The sequence below is a fragment of the Corvus brachyrhynchos genome, unplaced genomic scaffold (genome assembly GCF_000691975.1).
Source record: "Corvus brachyrhynchos isolate BGI_N302 unplaced genomic scaffold, ASM69197v1 scaffold17, whole genome shotgun sequence".
Classification (NCBI taxonomy): Eukaryota; Metazoa; Chordata; class Aves; order Passeriformes; family Corvidae; genus Corvus; species Corvus brachyrhynchos.
This window is the reverse complement of record NW_008240046.1, coordinates 6,209,071-6,227,333: the sequence shown is the minus strand read 5'-3', so window position 1 is coordinate 6,227,333 and position 18,263 is coordinate 6,209,071. Positions and strand designations below refer to the sequence as shown.

Below are 18,263 nucleotides of genomic sequence, written 5' to 3'. Positions count from 1 at the left end.
TCAGATGCAGAACGGGAATAAGTAGCCAAGTGTCAGGCTGTCCCCAGCAGGACCTGGGTTACAGGATCATGAATCATAAACTGGATATGCATCAATGATACCTTGTTGCTGTGCAAAAGGGAAACGTTACATTAGGATGAAAAAACATAACTCCAAATCCTTATAATTGGACAATAAGGCATCAGCTGCAGTGCTGCATCTGGTTTGAGGCAGTAAGTTTCAAGGAAGATGTGGATCTGCCTGTGGGGTTCAGGGCAGGAGCAGCAGGAGGGATGAGGCTCTCAAAAGCCAGTGATGAAGGGTTAGTAAGCAGAACAGCAATTGTTTAAAGCAGAGAGATGTACTGGAATCTCAAAAGACAAAAAAACCCTCTCAGCTCTGTAGTTTGGGGGTCCGTCATCTGAACCTTGAGAAAGTAGCTAAAGCAGCTGGTGCCTTGGCTGGGTGACCTCCTGGGTCTTGGGCTCTGCTCACTCGCCTGTGATACCCGTGGACTTGGGCTCTCTTCTCTCCTTGGCTCAGGTTGTCCGAGTCTGGTGTTCAGACAGCATGGGGGGCTGAGTTAGGGCTGAATGCAAGGTGTCACTCACCCAGCAGCCAGAGGATGGTCCTGAGTAGGGAGAAAACAGGACAGAAAGATACAGCTGGGCTGGGCAGACCAAGAGCTCTGTGAATATGGACTTCACAAAAAACCAAGAAGAGAAGACTTGTCTGAAAGAACCTGAAGTTATGAAGGTATGGCAGTTATTTTGACAGCTGAAAGGTTGTAGGTTGTTTAGGGCCTGATACGGGTGGAGACCTGGCTGATTTATTATGTGGCCTTTACTTTTATGTGGCGGCAGCAATGTAGTGTAACTGCAGTTGTGCTTGTTTGGCTGACTGCCTCTCCACTGCAGGAGAAGAGTGAGTTACAGATAATGCACTGTAGTCATGGTTAGGAAGTTGTATCAGTGCTATGACATAGAATTTATTTTTTGTGCTTTTTGGTCCCTCCAGTGCTGGTCATCAACATCTGCTGAGCAGCCAGATACTGAATCAGGTCAGCCTAAATCAGAACAGTAATCACCTCTTGCTTTTCATATCCATTCTAGCCATTTTCAAAAGGTAAATAAAAATACTTCATATTTGTTTTTCTTAAAATACTAATTTAAAAAAATAATTGAAAGGAGAAGGGTGTTGTTCAATGTATCTGACACACTGGAAAATACAGGAATGGAAAGTGTGACCACCTAACACCTAGCTACAGTAATTATATTTGCATAATCAGTAATTGCTTGCCTCAAGAGGGAGCTGCAGAAGTATCCAGTCAGTGCTTCTTATTAATAAATGGCAATGCTATTAAAAGAAACAAAACCCAAAAACCTGAAAGCGCAACCTCCCTCCCTGCAAAGAACTCAAAAATGAAAATACCCATACATTTGGTTCTGGGAGCATAGTCTACCAAGCAGCTGTCTACAAGCAGTGTTGGCTTAGCCAGGCTTTTTGTGGTTTTGCAAAGTCGAAGAGCAGCTCCATAAAAGGAGATGAAAGTAGTGCTGTGACCTGCTACACTTGTGAGAGCACAAGCTCCATGGGTCACATGCTGATGACCTCAGGATTTCCTACATGGGGGTAGACATGGAAGAAAGAAAGACAGATATAATATGAACAACAAGGAAAGAGAGAGCGAGACAGCATGGGGGAGAAAAAATCTAGATGTTTCTTGCCAGCTAGGTTGACTTTTGCATGTTTTCATTGAGGCTTTTTTTTCCAAGTCTAATGTCCCTTGTATTGTTCAGCACCCCCACATACACACATATCTCTGTGAGGGTAAGCAGTGCAATATGTTCGTCAGCAAAGAGGAAATACACCAAAGAAATATTTTTATCTGATAGCGAGGATATGGGCTTTTGAAGCTGTAAAGCTTCTGTATTCAGCAGAGGAGTAATTCCAAATGTACAGAGGATCAGCTGTTTGATTGTACACTTATCTAACACTTGGGTATTTCTTGTCTTACTGTATTCTAAGATAATTTTTTTTTAAGGAATCGTGTAATCCCACACAGTTCTAGTGTTATGACTTCTTCATATTACTGTTTAATATGTTAAAAAAATAGGAATAGCTTATTATTTTTGAATTGTATGGAAGTAAGACTTGGCCATCCCCATTGTGAGCAAGGAGCAGGACATCTAAAACCATAAATCAATATTTTGAAACCTAGGTAAATATGAAATATGAATGGCATTTTGAAAAGCTTTGTATAGTAGTTTTTGTATAGTCACTCCCCTTTTGTTATTTTCAGCAAGCAGATACATTAAAAAAGAAAACCCGCAACAAAACCCCAACCTTTAGTGTGACTTTGAATCACATATTTTACCTATTTGTTTTACTTATTGGGATTTAGTATTTTTATAACTTTATTACCATTCTAACCATATTTGCTTCTACAGGCCTCCCTCTAGAGGCATATATCTATCTATCTTTAGTAAAGAAATGGGCCAGGTTTGATAGGTCCCTTCTTTTCACTGAGCTGTGATTTTTCCAAATCCTCTTTGAATACTTGTATCCCATTCAGACAGCATGCATGAATATTCTGGTAGAATACTGCTATTTCTGTAGTAAATCTAACCTTCTTCTAATGTGTTAGCCATCTTCCACCTCAAAAAAAAGAACCTTTAAAAATGTCCCTCTGCTTCCTACACTTTGGCATTGCATGATTAGCCATTGCACTAATCTTGTCTCTTTGTAGCAGAGGTCACTTGTTGGGAAGAGTGGTTATAGGTGAATTTCTCAGGGCTGGCTCATCCCTGCGTCTCTACTTCCCAACTGCTTCAAGCTCTGCCTTGATTCTGCATTTCATGTCTGCTGTATGGCTGGATACAGAGCCCATAGAACCCATTTGGCTTGTAGGATAAATGCAACACAGTTATGGTCTGCAAGGTGCCCTATTATTGGAAAGGGAAATTATTTAAGTAGGGAGGAGAGAGGAATTGCAGTGATATCTTTAACATTCTTCTTGAGTCATTCTTTCCTACTTCTGTGCCCCATAGTTTACTAATAAGTAATGCTCAGCTAAAACAGAGCTGCACACTTGGCAGTTTGAAGGCTGGTGGCCATTAATAACTGTTGTTTCTGATGTGATCTGAAAATGTCTTGAGCAGTAGATTCGTATTTAATTTCACATATGCAAGGGTGGGGTTTTTTTAAATCTATAAAATATGCAAAAACGGAAGACTCTTCCCTGACATTAGTTTTAATAAGGTGGATTGACTTGTAAGGTGGGTCAGCTTTGAGTTAGCTTAATTTAGCATCTTGTGGTGAAGCAAACTGAGCCACCCTAAATCATGAAAGTATACAAAGGTATGCCTTAGGAAATACAATTACTAGAATGATGTGCTATACATCAGGGGATTACCTTTATGTTTTTCCCCCTATATGTTAGATGGTTATCTAGTTGTATTCCTGTCCTCTGTCCTCCTGTCAGTGTCCTCTGAGTGAGCACTCACTGAATGCCAGAATTGGCATGAAAATCTCTGAGCCCAGGAGGAGGGAGAATCTGATAAAATAGTGTGTTCCTCTAAGGAATTTCTGTGATTCTGGATACAAACCCCCCCTCCAGTGTGTATTGTCTATCTGTCCTGCAACCTCAGTTAACCTGCAGGTGGGATCCAAGCAGTATGACCCCTCTCAACACAGAAAGCAGGGTAGATAAGTTATGGGAGTGGTTAAGTGTTTCTTCTTCTTTGCATGTTGTGCAAGAAAGCCATCTGGAGAGGTGTCTTCAGCACAGTTATGTGGAGTGTTGAATTCTGGGCTTCATGAAAAGGCTCATCTTGCTGGGATCCTCCTGTTCTACCTCGGCTAATCTGGCAGCCCTGAAACTGCCAGGTCAGCCACACAGTGACAAGGAGAGGGAGAAACAGTACTGCCTGCTCTGCCCAGTGGTGTAGATTTCAGTAACAATTTTTGGGTTTTGCATGAATGTATGTTTTACTTTAGGGATTCAGTGTTCAAATAAGGGGATACCATAGAATCATAGAATATCTGAAATTTGGAAGTGATCAACATAAAATAAAGAGAAGACTTAAAATTATTTTTTGGTAAAAAAATCCATGGTTGCATACTTGGTACAAAATTATTTTTCAGCGTTACATGATAAATCTTTGTAGCACAGCTCATGATAATGTTTATGATTTTACTCTTTTTCTTTATGGATGATTAAAGTGCTTAATTCTCCCATACATTCCCTGTAAAAAACCCACTCTCTTGTGTGTGTTGGTTTTTCTGGTATCAAATAACAGTTGCAGCTTTATCTGAACTTACCCCTTTTAATTCTTCCTGATGTGGAGCATGATGGACATGAATTCTTCGTGAATGTTTTGTCTGCACTGATCTACGTAAGAGACAGAGTGCTAAATGCATTTTAAATGCTGATGAAACTTAATGGATAATTAGCTATAGTGTTTCTAGGGTGATGGAATTATAACTGCTGTATCTGAAGTAGCTCTTTGCTTCTGTTTACAAGACTGCGTTTTCAGTTGCTTATGATTGTACCAGACTTCTGCTATTTGGGCTAAAAATTCCATCCCCAAGAGAAAAGCGGAGTAAGGATTGGCATATCTTTAATAATTCAGTAATTGCTAATTATTTCCACATTGTGTGAACAGTGTCAGTCTTTCATAAGATGTACTGGATGTGTTCTGGATGTGCTTGGCAAATCAATTTTTTTAATGTGTATTAGTTCAGTACCAGCCATGAGCTGCTACTGCTTTTGTTTTGTTTCAGATTCCAGTAGGAACTTGAATCCTGTTAGAGATTTGGTTCTCCCAAAAGTCATAGGTGGCACTGTACAGTCTCCCTGTAGGCTTCAGTGTAGACTAAAGCCCAGTACACCTGCCTCTGAGTATCAGCCGTTCTTCCAAGGTGCTGCCCCTCCAGAATGTTGAGTTACACTGTCTTTCCATGCACTGTGCAGCACCTGCTGAGCACCCGTGCGTTCTTTCAAATGTTCATCATTATCAGTGTAGGTGACTAAATCTGAGAAGATTTAGATCTGTGCTTTTGACCTTGCTTCTTTGGGCTTCTGCTAGCCTTCTTCATAGAAGTTCCTTCAATACAGACTCCAGTTTGGTCCAGGGTTACATCCATATCTTCTTTTTTCTGTCTCATCAGGGATTTGTGTTGCCTGTGTAGCATCCAGATTTCTCTGAAAACTTAGTGAAACACAGCAGAAACTGTCAAATGGTGGCTTCAGCAACAGAACAAGGGAGCAGATGAGATGATACCGGTTTTAATCATAATTTAAACTCAGAAAGGTGGAAGCCCTTCTTTTTTCTCAAGTTATTTTTTGTAAAGAAGAGTATTTAAAACCTATGATTACATCTGATTGGAAACTTTCTATGGAAAGAATTGGTACTTTTCACTAAGCAATTTTACTGTACTCAGTGCATTTGCACAAGTGCAAATCTTTATACCCTCAGTTTTCAAACAACTTCTCCAGTTACGTGATATCACTGTTACAAGTGGAAAAGAAATCAAGACTTCTCTGCTGAAAAACAAAAAGAGAACTAGATAATTATCTTTTACAATTTTTTTTTTCTTTTCTCTTATAGAAAAAGTACAGAAAAGGATCTGTGGATATTTCAAGGATTAAATGTGTAGAAGTTGTAAATAGCGATGGTATTATTCCCTGTCAAAATAAATATCCATTTCAGGTATGGTTTTTTTAATGCAAAATATATGAATTACAGTGCTCTTTTCAACAACACCAAGTCATTCGGACATAACTGCCCTTAAAATTACTGTAAATGCCAAATACTGAGCCCATTCTCTGTCTCCTTGGGGCTGGTGGGAGGTAGTTCAGGACCAGTGGTTAAAACCCATCCCCAGCAAGCTCTGCTGCCCTTGTAGTCCCTTCCCTCGCGTGTTGGGCCGCATACACTTGGTCTTTTTCTTTTCCCCACCCTCTCAGCTTGAATTTTAACTGGAAACTGCCTTGCCCTGGTCTTCTGCTGGAACGAATAAGCTGGCAACCCAGTTTCCCTGTCTTCATTCTTTCACATTAAATTAAACTACCATGATATTATATAGGAAAAAGAAAATCAAAATAAAACTTCTTGCTTTTTTTTTTTTTCTTTTTCATTGTGAATTGAATGGAAATGAACACAGAATACAAAGTGCTTAGAGGAGAAAAAGAAAAATGTGGGGGTTGGATGCTGTGCCTTCTTACTATAGAGGGAATGGTTGCAGTGAGGAGGAGGAATTCCCCTGCTGGAGAGGAGCAGCAGTGACTCTGACCCATTTCTCCCAGAGCAATACTTGCTTTCTGCCAACACAAGCAATGGAGAAATAAAAAAGAGTCACTCCAGAGCAATACTGAGTCAGATGCCAGGATGTCTAATTACAAAGTGGCTTTCATTCATTAAATTGAACTGTTTTTAGAAAAAACACAGTGAAGAATGAACAAAGCAAAGTGTGAAGCAAGCATTTTAAGGAAGGCTGTCAAGATAATATACCGTAAAAAAATTCTTCTTAATTGTCCTGAAAACGTCATATCTGAATAATAAACCTTAATAACCTGTCCCAGTCTCTGCATTTGTGCCTGAATACGCTAATTTTGCCAAATGTAACAGTCAGTTGTCTTGTTCTGTTTCCTCTGTTTCTTGAGGAAGAAATGAATTAACATTGAGGTGAATGTATTTCGATTATTTCTCTTCTCCCCTCCAGGTTGTATATGATGCTAATACACTTTACATTTTTGCACCAAGTGCACAAAGCCGGGATCAGTGGGTGAGGAACCTGAAAGAAGGTAATGGGAATTGCTTATACTTAACATCTAACATAGGCAGATACTTTTGCTTGAGCTGTCTGCATGGATTGGAGTTACCTGGGTGCTGTGTTTTGGATTTGTGGCCAAAACAGTGTTGAAAACGTACTGGTGTTGTAGTTACTGCTGAGCAGTGCTTGCACAGCATGGAGGATTTGCCTTTCTCCTCCTCTGCCCGCTCAGTGAGTAGATTGGGGGTGGGCAAGAGGCTGGGAGGTGACACAGCCGGGACAGCAGTCCTGGACTGACCAAAGGGGTATTTCAGGCCATATAAAGTTGTGCTCAGCAATAAAAACTGAGAAAGACAGGGATTAGGGTTTTTGGCTTCCCTGTTGGCTGCTGCCTGCAGGCTGGCTGGGCACTGGTCTGCTTGTGGGAGATGGTGAGTGATTTACTTTACATTACTTCTGGGTTGTTTTTTTCTCTCTTTTGGTTATTAAACTGTCTTTATCTCAAGCCAAAAGTTTTTATCTCTTGTTCTTTCTATTCTTTCCTCCATCCCACTGCGTTGGGGGAGTGGGTGAATGCCTGCATGGGTACTTAGCTGCTGGCTAGCATCAACCCACAACAAATTACAAAAATAAAATGGTAGAGTTTTCGCTGCTTATATTCACGGATTTTAATGTTTTATTGGGCCAGCTCATTGCTTGCATACACAGGGTGTGATAACAGGTACTGAGAGCCTCAAAGACTGATCTAGTTTGTTTTTGTGAAGTGCAGCTGCAATCCGAATTTGACTCTGCTTTTGCACAATGAGTTAAAAAGTTTATCCAAGCTAGTTGATGGCATCAGTGAAAAGTTTTGTTTGGATGTAGCTAGACAACATTGTGGGCCTTAAGCTGATGTAAAAAGACAGGAGGTATCTCTGCTGAGATGTGATCAGATAATTGCTTTCACAGTGAGTAAAGCCTCTTAATGTCCTCTCTCACCATGAAATGCTCACACTAATTACAGATGGTCTGTAAAGTAATAAGAAATGATTTCTGGACTGGGGATCAGAGGGCAAGGAGTGACCTCTGAAACTCAGCAAGCCCATTGCATGGGGTAAAGAGCCATCTGGTCAAGTCTGGACTGAGGAATTTTGCCACAGAATAAATATCTGCTGTCTTTCCCTCCAGAACACTGTTTGTAGATTAATTTGAGTCACTTGCAACAGTAATGAGGAGGTAAAGCTCCCAGAGCCTACACAGCTGCCTGACTGCTTCGCATGGTGTGGGGTCTCCTTTCATTGATGCACCAAACCCCTGCTAGGATGGTTGGTGTAGGTGGGGAGTATGGCACTCCCCCCTGGAATAAAGTTATTACCCTAAATATATCCTCTGTGATTGTTGTATCACCTCCATGTAAGCTTGCAACAAGAGAAGCAATGCTAAAGTAAGGGCAAGCAAAGATTATGCCTCATGTCAAAGATATTGTAATGTGTACTAAAAATTACCCTCTTGCAGATTTTTTTTTTGTATCTTTCAATATATGCTTTTTTTCTTCTTCTAGAAATAAAGAACAACAACAATATAATGGTAAAATATCATCCTAAATTCTGGACAGAGGGAATTTATCAATGCTGCAGACAGACAGAAAAATTAGCACCCGGCTGTGAAAAATACAGTCTTTTTGAAAACAGTAAGTACATATGTTTTCATATGAAGTTGTTCTAGCATATTTTTGTGCTTTTTTATATGATTCTGTCATCCCACCTGAATGCCCTGGGTGTTACGCAAATTGATAGAGCAGAATCAATCATTGATACTGTGCCTAAGTAAGTCAAAATTAATTTCTAAGTATTCTGTAAAAAAACAGAAGCCAGCAAAATATCCTTGCCAAAAAAAATGTTTAGAGAAATCCGAAAGGAATGATTGAAGTTGCTGAATTTGTTTTTTTTTTTTCTCCCATTTGAAACTGATTGGACCAAGTTTTTACCTCAGACTGAGGAGAAAACTTTATGGTGAAAAAGATTCAGCTAGAAATCTTGCCAGCTCTTCAGTTATTTGTTAAAACCTTTGCATATCCATGTGAAAGAATAATAACTGCATTGCATTCAATGTTACTACACCAAGCTAAAAATGATACAGGAAGGTTTAATGTGTTTGCAGACACTGGACTGACTTTTCTCAGAGGTTTGTAAACGTCCCTGTGCTGAACCTGGATGAGCTGTGACTTCTGTAGGCACTGCATCTTCCAGCATCCAGATTGCAGGTGCTGCTGCTTCAACAGTGGGTGCTGTAGCATGCACTGCTGAGGCACTGCAATATTGTCCAACAAAGGCTCTAGTAATTATTTACTCCTCAATTTAAGGAAAATTCCATAGTAGAAAAAGAAATTGAGCCATTGCTTATCTCCCAGTTAAATCTGTGGTACCCGATGATTTCTTACGTCAGCACAGGCAGTGGGGGGGATCAGGGGATTTAGTTGCATTAGAAGACTTGCAGAATTAACAGTGGCTGATCTGATTCAGCAGAACGAAAAGCATGACATATAGCTCAGCCTTTTAAATGTCTAAAAAAAGCAGTGCAGGAGAAAAATAATTTTGGATCTGAGAGATGCAATAAGAAAATACATACGACTGTTATGCATTATTTAACAAAGCAAAAATCAGGGGGTTATTTTTTTTAAAGGGCAGATGTTAATACTAACAGACTTTTAGGTCATCATGGTGACTAGCACACTGCTTCATTTTCTTATGCTTTTTTTTATCTCTATGCCTTTTTTATGTCTCATTAATTTCTGCATCTGAGGGCTGGTTCAGGGTTCTTTGTGGCATGGTCTGGTATGGCAGAGATGTTGCCAAATCTGTGGTCAATGTAACCTGCTGGCTGATTTAGTTTTTGCAAGAATATTTAATCATTTTTCCCATAGCTTAATTGGAGTTGTCTTTGCTTTCTGAATTTCTAAGCCATACTGAAGGCTTGTTAAGGCATTAAAGCCTTATCTGAAATGTAAACCTTTTATTTAGTTTTTAAATTTATAGCTAAATGCATAGGCATAAATCGTCTCCTGTGCTTTGTTTCTAGATGTAATGAGATTGTCCTCTTCAATGCCAGAAAAAAGTGCGGTAGGTAGAACCTTTAAAATATTGAATACATAATTGCTGCTTTTTGAAAAAGAGCTTACATTTCTCAAAATATTTGCCATATCCTGGAGCAAAGGTCTATATCTGTGTGCATCAATGGGGATCATGCAGGCATCTCAGGATGAAAAAAATCCCACTGAAATGTAGCTGCATCTATTAGCTGTATCTGTACTGCTGGTGGGAAAATGTGGGCAAAAAACAAATGCCAGCCAGCTTTGCTCTTTAATTGCAGCTGCAGGGCAGCACAAACCAACCCCATAGATAGCACTGCATGGTTTGCTGCCACGTACCCCAGCTGCCCCCCAGGACACCACAGGACTAGACCAGCTTTTGCCTCCAGGATGCACTGGTGTGATGGTAAGGGTGAATGAGGTGGAAAAATGGAGCCGGGTGGGATGATAATAATGCTGTGTTGTTTTCAGCGAAGGCCTCCACCCCCTGTTCCTGTTGAAGAAAATGGGAATGAAGAGGAGGAGATAGTGGTAGCAATGTATGACTTTGAACCTACAGAACACCATGATTTAAGATTAGAGAAAGGTGAAGAATATACAGTGATTGAGAAGAACGACATTCATTGGTGGAAGGCGAGAGACAAATATGGGTAAAAATGAGTTCCTTATTCTTTGTTATGAAGTTCATGAGGCTATTTTCATGTTGTAGAAGTTTATATTGACTATGTGTCAACAAATAACTGCATTAGACCCCACATTAGGCCCGGGTCTGAAATCTCATCCATGTATTCTCATGCAGAAACCAATTTTAAAAAGTGCAGTACTTGATAGATAGATTGTGGAACCCAATTGCAAAGACAGCTGTAGAACTGGAAGGCTTTCCAATTATGTTTACTTTCCAATTTTATGATTCCCCAGTTAAAGCACCAGCCATCCTTTAAAACCTCACTAGACTGGTATAGTATTCCCACTTCCCTGGGGAACATGTCATTAGGGAGCAATATGGTTAGCATTTAGCTCAGCAGGCTCCAACTTCCAGACTTGAATAGTCATCATTTTATTTAATAGCTGGATCATTAGGGACAATCTTTGAATAAGTTGAGAGAGAATTGCAGTGAGATGCTGTAATGACTACAACTTCACATCCCCTGTATTAGAATGCGGTTTCAAAGATGAAAGTTTTCATATTTCAATATTTATCAGGTTCCTGTTGCCATATGTTATGGGTAATTGTGAGTTATCAGGCTGTGTCAGGCTCCAGGCATATTTCCCGTGACTGACTGAGACTTCTGAGTGCAGAAGAGTGACAGAGCAGCAGAGGGTTACTCACTCTCCTTCACCCCTTCTGCTGGTTTTCTTGGACACTTCTGCTGCCCACAACACTTTTCTAGGGATGCTGAAAGTGAAAGTTTTCTGCTGATGTGGAAAATTAGTTTCTGAATAATCAGTAGTAGAGTGGGTGGGTCAGTAATGAATAAATTACACTGAGAGACCTCTGGTAATTAGCAGAATGAAACAACTGTCTTCTTGACATGTTTTCACCCATATTATATATTCTGTATTTTTTTAGAAAACAAGGATATATTCCAAGCAACTATGTAACAGGAAAGAAGTCCAACAACCTTGATCAATATGAGTAAGTGAATGTTTGATTAAAATTTGAGATATCATAAAATGAAACCAATGCTTCAAGAATGACAGTGTGTTTTTAGCATTTTGAAAGCAACTGTTCACATACGATAGCACCTAGAGGTTAAACTTAAACAACTGAAATAGGCATATATTTTTTCAGATTCTCCTCCTTGATTATGGTGGGATTTATCATGTAGGGTCAAGTCAGTGAGACAGCCATCACGCATGTAGTATTTAGGCTATCACTGTTAAAGCAAAAAAAACCCTCTTAATTCTCTGGTAGACAAAGGGAAACTTTGAAGGAAATTTACCCATTATAAGTGTGCTAAATGTTGTTTTAATAGTAAAGTCACATGTTTATCCAAAGTTCGTAGCAGTAAACAGTAGGGGAGAAAACAGTGAAAATCACTCCAAGGAAACATAAAAGATTGGATATTCTGGAAGCTCTAGTTTTCAAGAAAATATGTGATTTGGTGCATTTTAGGTTTTGATATATGCATATAGCTTAACAGCTATAAATGTCTAGCTTTTTTTTTTTTAATGCGTTTTCCAGTTGATGTTTAATTAGGTAGCACTTACTGAAGAACATCAGGGTAAAATTTAACATTATAGTCTCCAAACCTGTTCTTGATACTCAAACATCATTACGGCATAAACTGCTGTGCCTGAGAATTTAGGACATACTTCATGACTTTTAGATAAAATGGAGCTGTAAGAAAGTAGTAAATAAAACCAATTTTCCAAGCTACATTAGTAGCTCCAAAACTTTACTCTCAGCTACATACGGCTCCTACTGCCATGTTTTGACAGAAGGTAGAATTTCATCTGGGATTTTGCCCTTAGCTTGACTAGAGGGAATTCTTTGTTGGTTTCTCATCTTAGAAACTCTTGCTAAGAGCTCTGCTCTGCTCTGGGCGGGTCTGCAGGGCTGACAGAAAGGGAAGGAAGGAACTGGACTGCCTTATCTGGTCCAGCCATTTTGTGCTTTTACCACCTTGGGGCTGTAATTCTGAGTCACTGCACAGTCCAGGGAGCGTTACTCCAGGTCATGTACCAACTGCAAGAAACCACTATCTCCAGAACAGGCAGAATCTGATTAAAGGCTGCTGTGCCACTTCCCTGCTTGGTTACTGCCGTACCAGCATAGCTCAAAATAACTGCACCTCACCATTTGCAAACTGCCTGGTTTTCCTTTTTTTATTATTCTCTGTGACTGGCTGGCATGCTGGCGCTTCTGTGGCTGCTTTAATCTGCCCATGCAGCACAGAGCTCAGAGATGTGCAACCATGACACTTAATTCATAATTTCAGCCTCCCGTTTGCTAGGTGGGTCCTCCCTGGAAGCCCAGAAGTATGGAGATACTGAATGACAGAGCAGTCTGACAGGCAGCTCTGCGGGTGGTTTGACCGGTGCGCAGGCAGCTGCTTCCCCAGGGCTGCCAGCCTTCCCCTTGGGCTGCTCTTCACAGCAACTACTGCCGTCAGCCTGGGTGTGTTGGACAAGTGGTTTTCCCAAAACTTACAGCAGTTCCCTGAGTTTTATGGGCTTTTGTGGGATCTCCCTGGATTTGTTTCAGGGCATTTTTATGGGATAACTGAACAATGTAGTAGAGACTGATTTTTGCATGTTATCAAAGGTTCAATTCTTGATCTTCATTTATCATAAAATTATTTAATCTCTAGCTTCATAATACTTTGCTTAAGGCATTTTAGGTAAATCATGCACCTTGAGGAAGTTTTATTTGCTGATGTTGTGTTGCAGGTGGTACAGCCGAAACCTGAACAGAAGCAAGGCAGAGCAACTCCTCAGAAATGAGGTGAGCACATCCACCCTTGCAGTATCAACAGTGAAATTAAATTCAAATACCTTCTTAGTTAAAGCAGAGGCTTATTTTGGCAAGTTCATATCCTGGAACCAAGTGAAAGAGTCACGTAGCTTAAAACCAGTTGCACAAAACTGTCAATGTGCTTGTGTTTTAGGATAAAGAAGGTGGTTTTGTGGTGAGAGACTCCAGTCAGCCTGGGCTGTATACTGTTTCCCTTTATACAAAATTTGGAGGGTGAGTTCCTATGGCTTCTCTGCACACCTTGTCTTGTGTGAATCTCTTTGTATCCGTATCCAAATTCACTGGCTGGGGGAAAGCCCAGGGGAGTATACAGTAAAGAAACAAGGGCTGCTGTGACAGAAAAGATGGGTGACTGAAATGAACTTCTCAACTCCATGGTTAGGTCCCATTTGGTTTAATCCAGTGTAGACCTTAACCCCCACTCAAAAAAGGTTTTGCCTTCCCACCCCATTTGGTCTCTTCTCTCCTGCCAGCCTGCATTTGTATCCACATGTGTGAGCTGGGCTGAAAATTAACCTTTTCTGGGTTAATCTTCAACTTGGTTTGAGCACTGAGATGAAGGCAAGTTGCCAGTACTTAGGATGTTTGATATTCAAGCTATTCCCAAAGCATGTAGTACTGGGCACCTGTGCTGGCCCTTTCAGTTTACTTTTCCTTGTCAATGTGTTCCTCTTAAAAAATTCACAATAAATGGCATGATATTATTACTAATTGTTATTGTTATTATTTTTCCAGGGAAGGTTCATCAGGAATAAGACACTACCATATAAAAGAAACAGTGACATCACCAAAACAGTACTACCTCGCAGAAAAACATGTCTTTAACTCCATTCCAGAAATAATTGAATATCACAGCCATAACGCAGCAGGTAGACAGATTGGATTCTTTCTGTCACTTAAGGTTGATTTGAAAAGGGGTTTGAGACATTTTAATGTTTTAATGAAATTTTTGAGGGGGTTGTGGATCCTTCCTTTCCAGGGAAGTCATGAACAACTGCGGTTTCATGGTATTTCAATATGGACAATAATTTGAAAGGTTTTGTGTGTACATATATATATATATATATGTAGTATAAAATCTTACTGTGCCCGGAGTAACAGAAGAGTAGCTGTATCAAGTCAGGAAAAATTGCTTACTTAGCTCCACATAGTGCTTCTATCAGCTGCCTGTAACCCACAGCAGATGGATAGGGATGGTACCCAGAATACTCTCCAGGCCCTAGCTTTTCACCTGCTGGTCGCTGCCACTTGAAATGATCTAACATTTCCATATAGCAAACAGCTGGGGAGAACAGTAATGTGTTATTTAGAAAATCCCTACTCCAGATCCATAGCTGATGGCTGATGCTGGTCTCTGCCCACTGTGTGATGGAATGGGGAGAGTATAGGAATTGGGTTCAAGGCACAGATACTAATACTTCTTTTTTTCAAGTCTGGTCTGTGCATAAATCTCGCTCATGAGCGACAGTTTCCAGATCTTTACATCAAACTCAGATGGCCCAGCATTTTCTGATGACATTCTGGAAAATACACCCCAAAAACATACCCCCACTTTTCATTTATTATAACTGATTTTTGGACATATTTTTACTTGGAGTCTTCAGTGAACAAGAGGCTGAGTTGCTGCTTGGTGCTGTTTCAGAAGTAAACTGTGTCTCTTGAATTATCATTGAACCTCAGGTCTCGTTACCAGGCTGCGTTACCCAGTGACCCCAAAGAAGACGACAGCACCAACAACGGCAGGATTCAGCTATGGTGATTGCCTGTTATGTTCATCTACACATGTATTTTCTAATGATTTTATGTATGCTAAGATGCTACAATACTTTCTAAAAGTTTTGAAAAGGTATAATTCTGTGCTGTGATTGGCTATGTGAACTTAAACACTGGTCGTAGTAGTAGTACTTTCAAGACCCTTGCACAGAGTATCAGTGTGCAAAGGCACCACGGCTGGTGGTGTGCCAGGGTGTGTAGTGCCAGGGACAGCAGTGAAGAGAGGCAGAATGTGTCACAGGTGCTCCAGGGGAATTTGGTATTTTCCTTCATGCTTTCTGCCATGGATACCCTGAGCTCTGCCTTATTAGCGAGCTGTGCCTTTGGCTCCTTCATTAGTCTCCAGACTTCTGACTCAAATTTGACCCTTTGATCTTTGTTGAGGGGTTACTTTTTTAAAATATAAATTTGTAATAGCCATTTTTCAAGCATGGCATACCAGGTGGTGTGAGCAACTTCTGTTCATTGGCACAACTTTCTGTGGTGGCATTTTGTTGAAATCAAATCTTGATAGTATCAGTACGTAACTACTGGCCTCAGGAAAGTTTGAATTTTGGCGTCTGTGTGAGTCAGGAGTTGCTTAAAGGTCACATATACCTAAAAGTTTGTTTTGTGAGGTCTGAAAGTCTTCAGATTTCAAGTTGATTCTAAGACATTTTCTACCTAAATTCCTTAATTTGCTACTAATCCAGTTTCCCTTTCCTCTTCCTTATCCTCTACCAGCTCAGTAGGTTCCTTAACTCTTTGTTAATTTGTTTTGTTTTATAGAGAAGTGGGAAATTAATCCCGCAGAACTGACATTCATGAGAGAGCTGGGCAGCGGTCTGTTCGGCGTGGTGCGCCTTGGCAAGTGGAGGGCGCAGTACAAAGTGGCCATCAAGGCAATCCGGGAAGGTGCGATGTATGAAGAGGATTTCATTGAAGAAGCTAAAGTGATGATGTGAGTTGTGTGCTTGGCACTTTGATTTCCAGTCCTAGGCCTCTGATGCTGTATACTGATTATAAATAAACACTGGGGGAGGTGGTATTTCTGCAGTTTTGTGTGGTGGAGAACTAGCACTGGGTGGAGGAAGTACTAACAGCATGATCTCAATCTTTTCAGGAAGCTAACACATCCTAAACTAGTTCAGCTGTATGGTGTGTGCACACAACAGAGGCCCATTTACATCGTGACAGAGTTCATGGAGCATGGCTGCCTTCTCAATTACCTGAGACAAAAACGGGGAGTTTTGAGTAAAGACACTCTGCTTACTATGTGCCAAGATGTATGTGAGGGAATGGAGTACCTGGAGAGAAACAGCTTTATCCACAGAGACCTGGTAACTTCCCATTAGGCAATACACTCCTCTTTGAAATTTTTGGTTTTGAACGTACCTATTCCTTTTTGAACCAGCCTGTTTGTTTACAACTGCTTCTGTTCTTGCAGAAAATTGAGTGGATGAAGTTGGCTTTTTAGGGTCTAATCAAGTCTCTAAAACTGCTCTGTACAGAAAATGATGAGAAGTTTTTCTCTCCCAAGAAAATGGAATAAAATCTCTCTGAAATTTTTATAAACAGTAGCAGTTTGTGCTGATATAATAGCTTATCTCCGTTCTATATTGATGCCATTTTCACCACACATTAATCCCTTGAGACAATAATTTTTTTCTGGTGATTTTTTACACAGTAGTATAGTTGTCAAAATGGTACTATCAAGAGTAGATGCACATATACTTTTTATAATGAGAATATACCACTGAACTTGGTATATGGTTTAACTTGCTAAGCAATGAATACAAAAACCTGATTTGATTGCCGTAATTTGTCTGCAAGTGACTCCAAGTTTTTCATCCAGCTCTAACCATTCCCCTTGCAGGCTGCCAGGAACTGCTTGGTGAGTGACTCAGGAGTGGTCAAAGTCTCAGATTTTGGAATGACAAGGTATGTGTGAGTGTGCAAATGTATTTATGGAGATTTGGAAAAATTCACCTAACCCTTGTACTTAGCCCAAAGGCAACACAGACCAAGCAAAATTGCATACAAAAATGATCTTTTTTGACCCCTATAGGGAACAGCCTTTGGTGGGGTTTTTTTTTGCCTTTTTCTTTTCTAGTGCCTTTAATGCTTGCTTGTTCTGTGGTCATGAGTTGATTTCCTTACTCATTTTAAAAAAGACATATTGGAGCTTGTGTTTCAGAGAGCAGAGCTGCTTCAGAGATAATAGTTAATCTGTATTTTGGTTGAATAGGTGTTAGAAAGAGGCTGTTCAGTGAGTTTGGGATTCTCTTGGGATAGATGGTTCAGAGTTGCATCATGCTAGCTGAAGGGCTGGGAGATGCTTGTGGTAGCCGGTCAGATGCTGAGATCTGGAGGGGTGTTAATTTCCTGCCCTTGTTAGCACCTGCGTGGGTGATGTGTTGGTGAGGCAGTGGTGGGAGCAGCTCTTCCAAGAAAGGTGTTAAAGCACCGTGGTTTGACTTTCACCACATCTCTGTGTTGCTGAACTTCTATGTCCCCTGACATCTGAACCCAGACTGGCTGGTGAAAAACAGAACATGAAATTTCTGCTTTTGCCTCATTTTCTCTCATAATAGAGATGTGTAACTTACAGGTGGCGTAGACCTGTGTTGTATAGCTAATAAATCACAAGAAAGGACTCTGAGGTAATATGAAAAATGATCTGAGTCATGGTTGAAGCTGTAGTTCTGCCCCCAGGGAAGCTATTTTTATCGCATGATGCTAACATCCATGGCCATTAGGTGGCAATATGAGCTTCTAATATTTGCAGGTTTGGAGGCTGACTAATGTCTGCCTTTTTTTGTTGTTGTTTTTTTGTTTGTTTGGTTGGTTTGTTGGTTGGTTGGTTGTTTTTTTGTGTGGTTTGTTTGGTATTTTTTAGGTATGTCCTTGATGACCAGTACACAAGTTCTTCAGGGGCTAAATTTCCTGTGAAATGGTGCCCCCCAGAAGTCTTTAACTATAGCCGATTCAGCAGCAAGTCAGATGTCTGGTCCTTCGGTAAGACATTCGTCATGGAAAGAAAGTGCATTTTTTATGTTTTATCAATAGCAGTTAAGCTTCGGTAATTGGGAAGGATTCAGACACCTGAGAAGAAGCTCAGAGAAACCATTTACCATGGTTTTATTATTGATAAAGTTCCACAGACACATTTAGTGCTGTTGTTCATTAAAACCCATGCTGCTAGAATAA

The 18,263-nt window shown here is 40.3% G+C and overlaps 1 protein-coding gene across 2 annotated transcripts in view; it reads left to right on the top strand.

Moving 5' to 3' along the window:
- The window catches only part of TEC (tec protein tyrosine kinase), a 33,773-nt gene that overhangs the window by 11,172 nt on the left and 4,338 nt on the right, over positions 1–18,263 (top strand). For both annotated transcript variants that reach the window (XM_017744561.1, XM_008641410.2), the window contains 14 exons: positions 5,592–5,693; positions 6,706–6,787; positions 8,297–8,425; positions 9,814–9,854; positions 10,295–10,473; positions 11,394–11,459; positions 13,217–13,271; positions 13,435–13,514; positions 14,037–14,170; positions 14,982–15,056; positions 15,843–16,014; positions 16,177–16,393; positions 16,930–16,994; positions 17,953–18,071. In XM_017744561.1, coding sequence (XP_017600050.1) covers positions 5,592–5,693; positions 6,706–6,787; positions 8,297–8,425; positions 9,814–9,854; positions 10,295–10,473; positions 11,394–11,459; positions 13,217–13,271; positions 13,435–13,514; positions 14,037–14,170; positions 14,982–15,056; positions 15,843–16,014; positions 16,177–16,393; positions 16,930–16,994; positions 17,953–18,071 — 1,516 coding nt within the window. The remainder of the gene's footprint in view (positions 1–5,591; positions 5,694–6,705; positions 6,788–8,296; positions 8,426–9,813; positions 9,855–10,294; positions 10,474–11,393; positions 11,460–13,216; positions 13,272–13,434; positions 13,515–14,036; positions 14,171–14,981; positions 15,057–15,842; positions 16,015–16,176; positions 16,394–16,929; positions 16,995–17,952; positions 18,072–18,263) is intronic.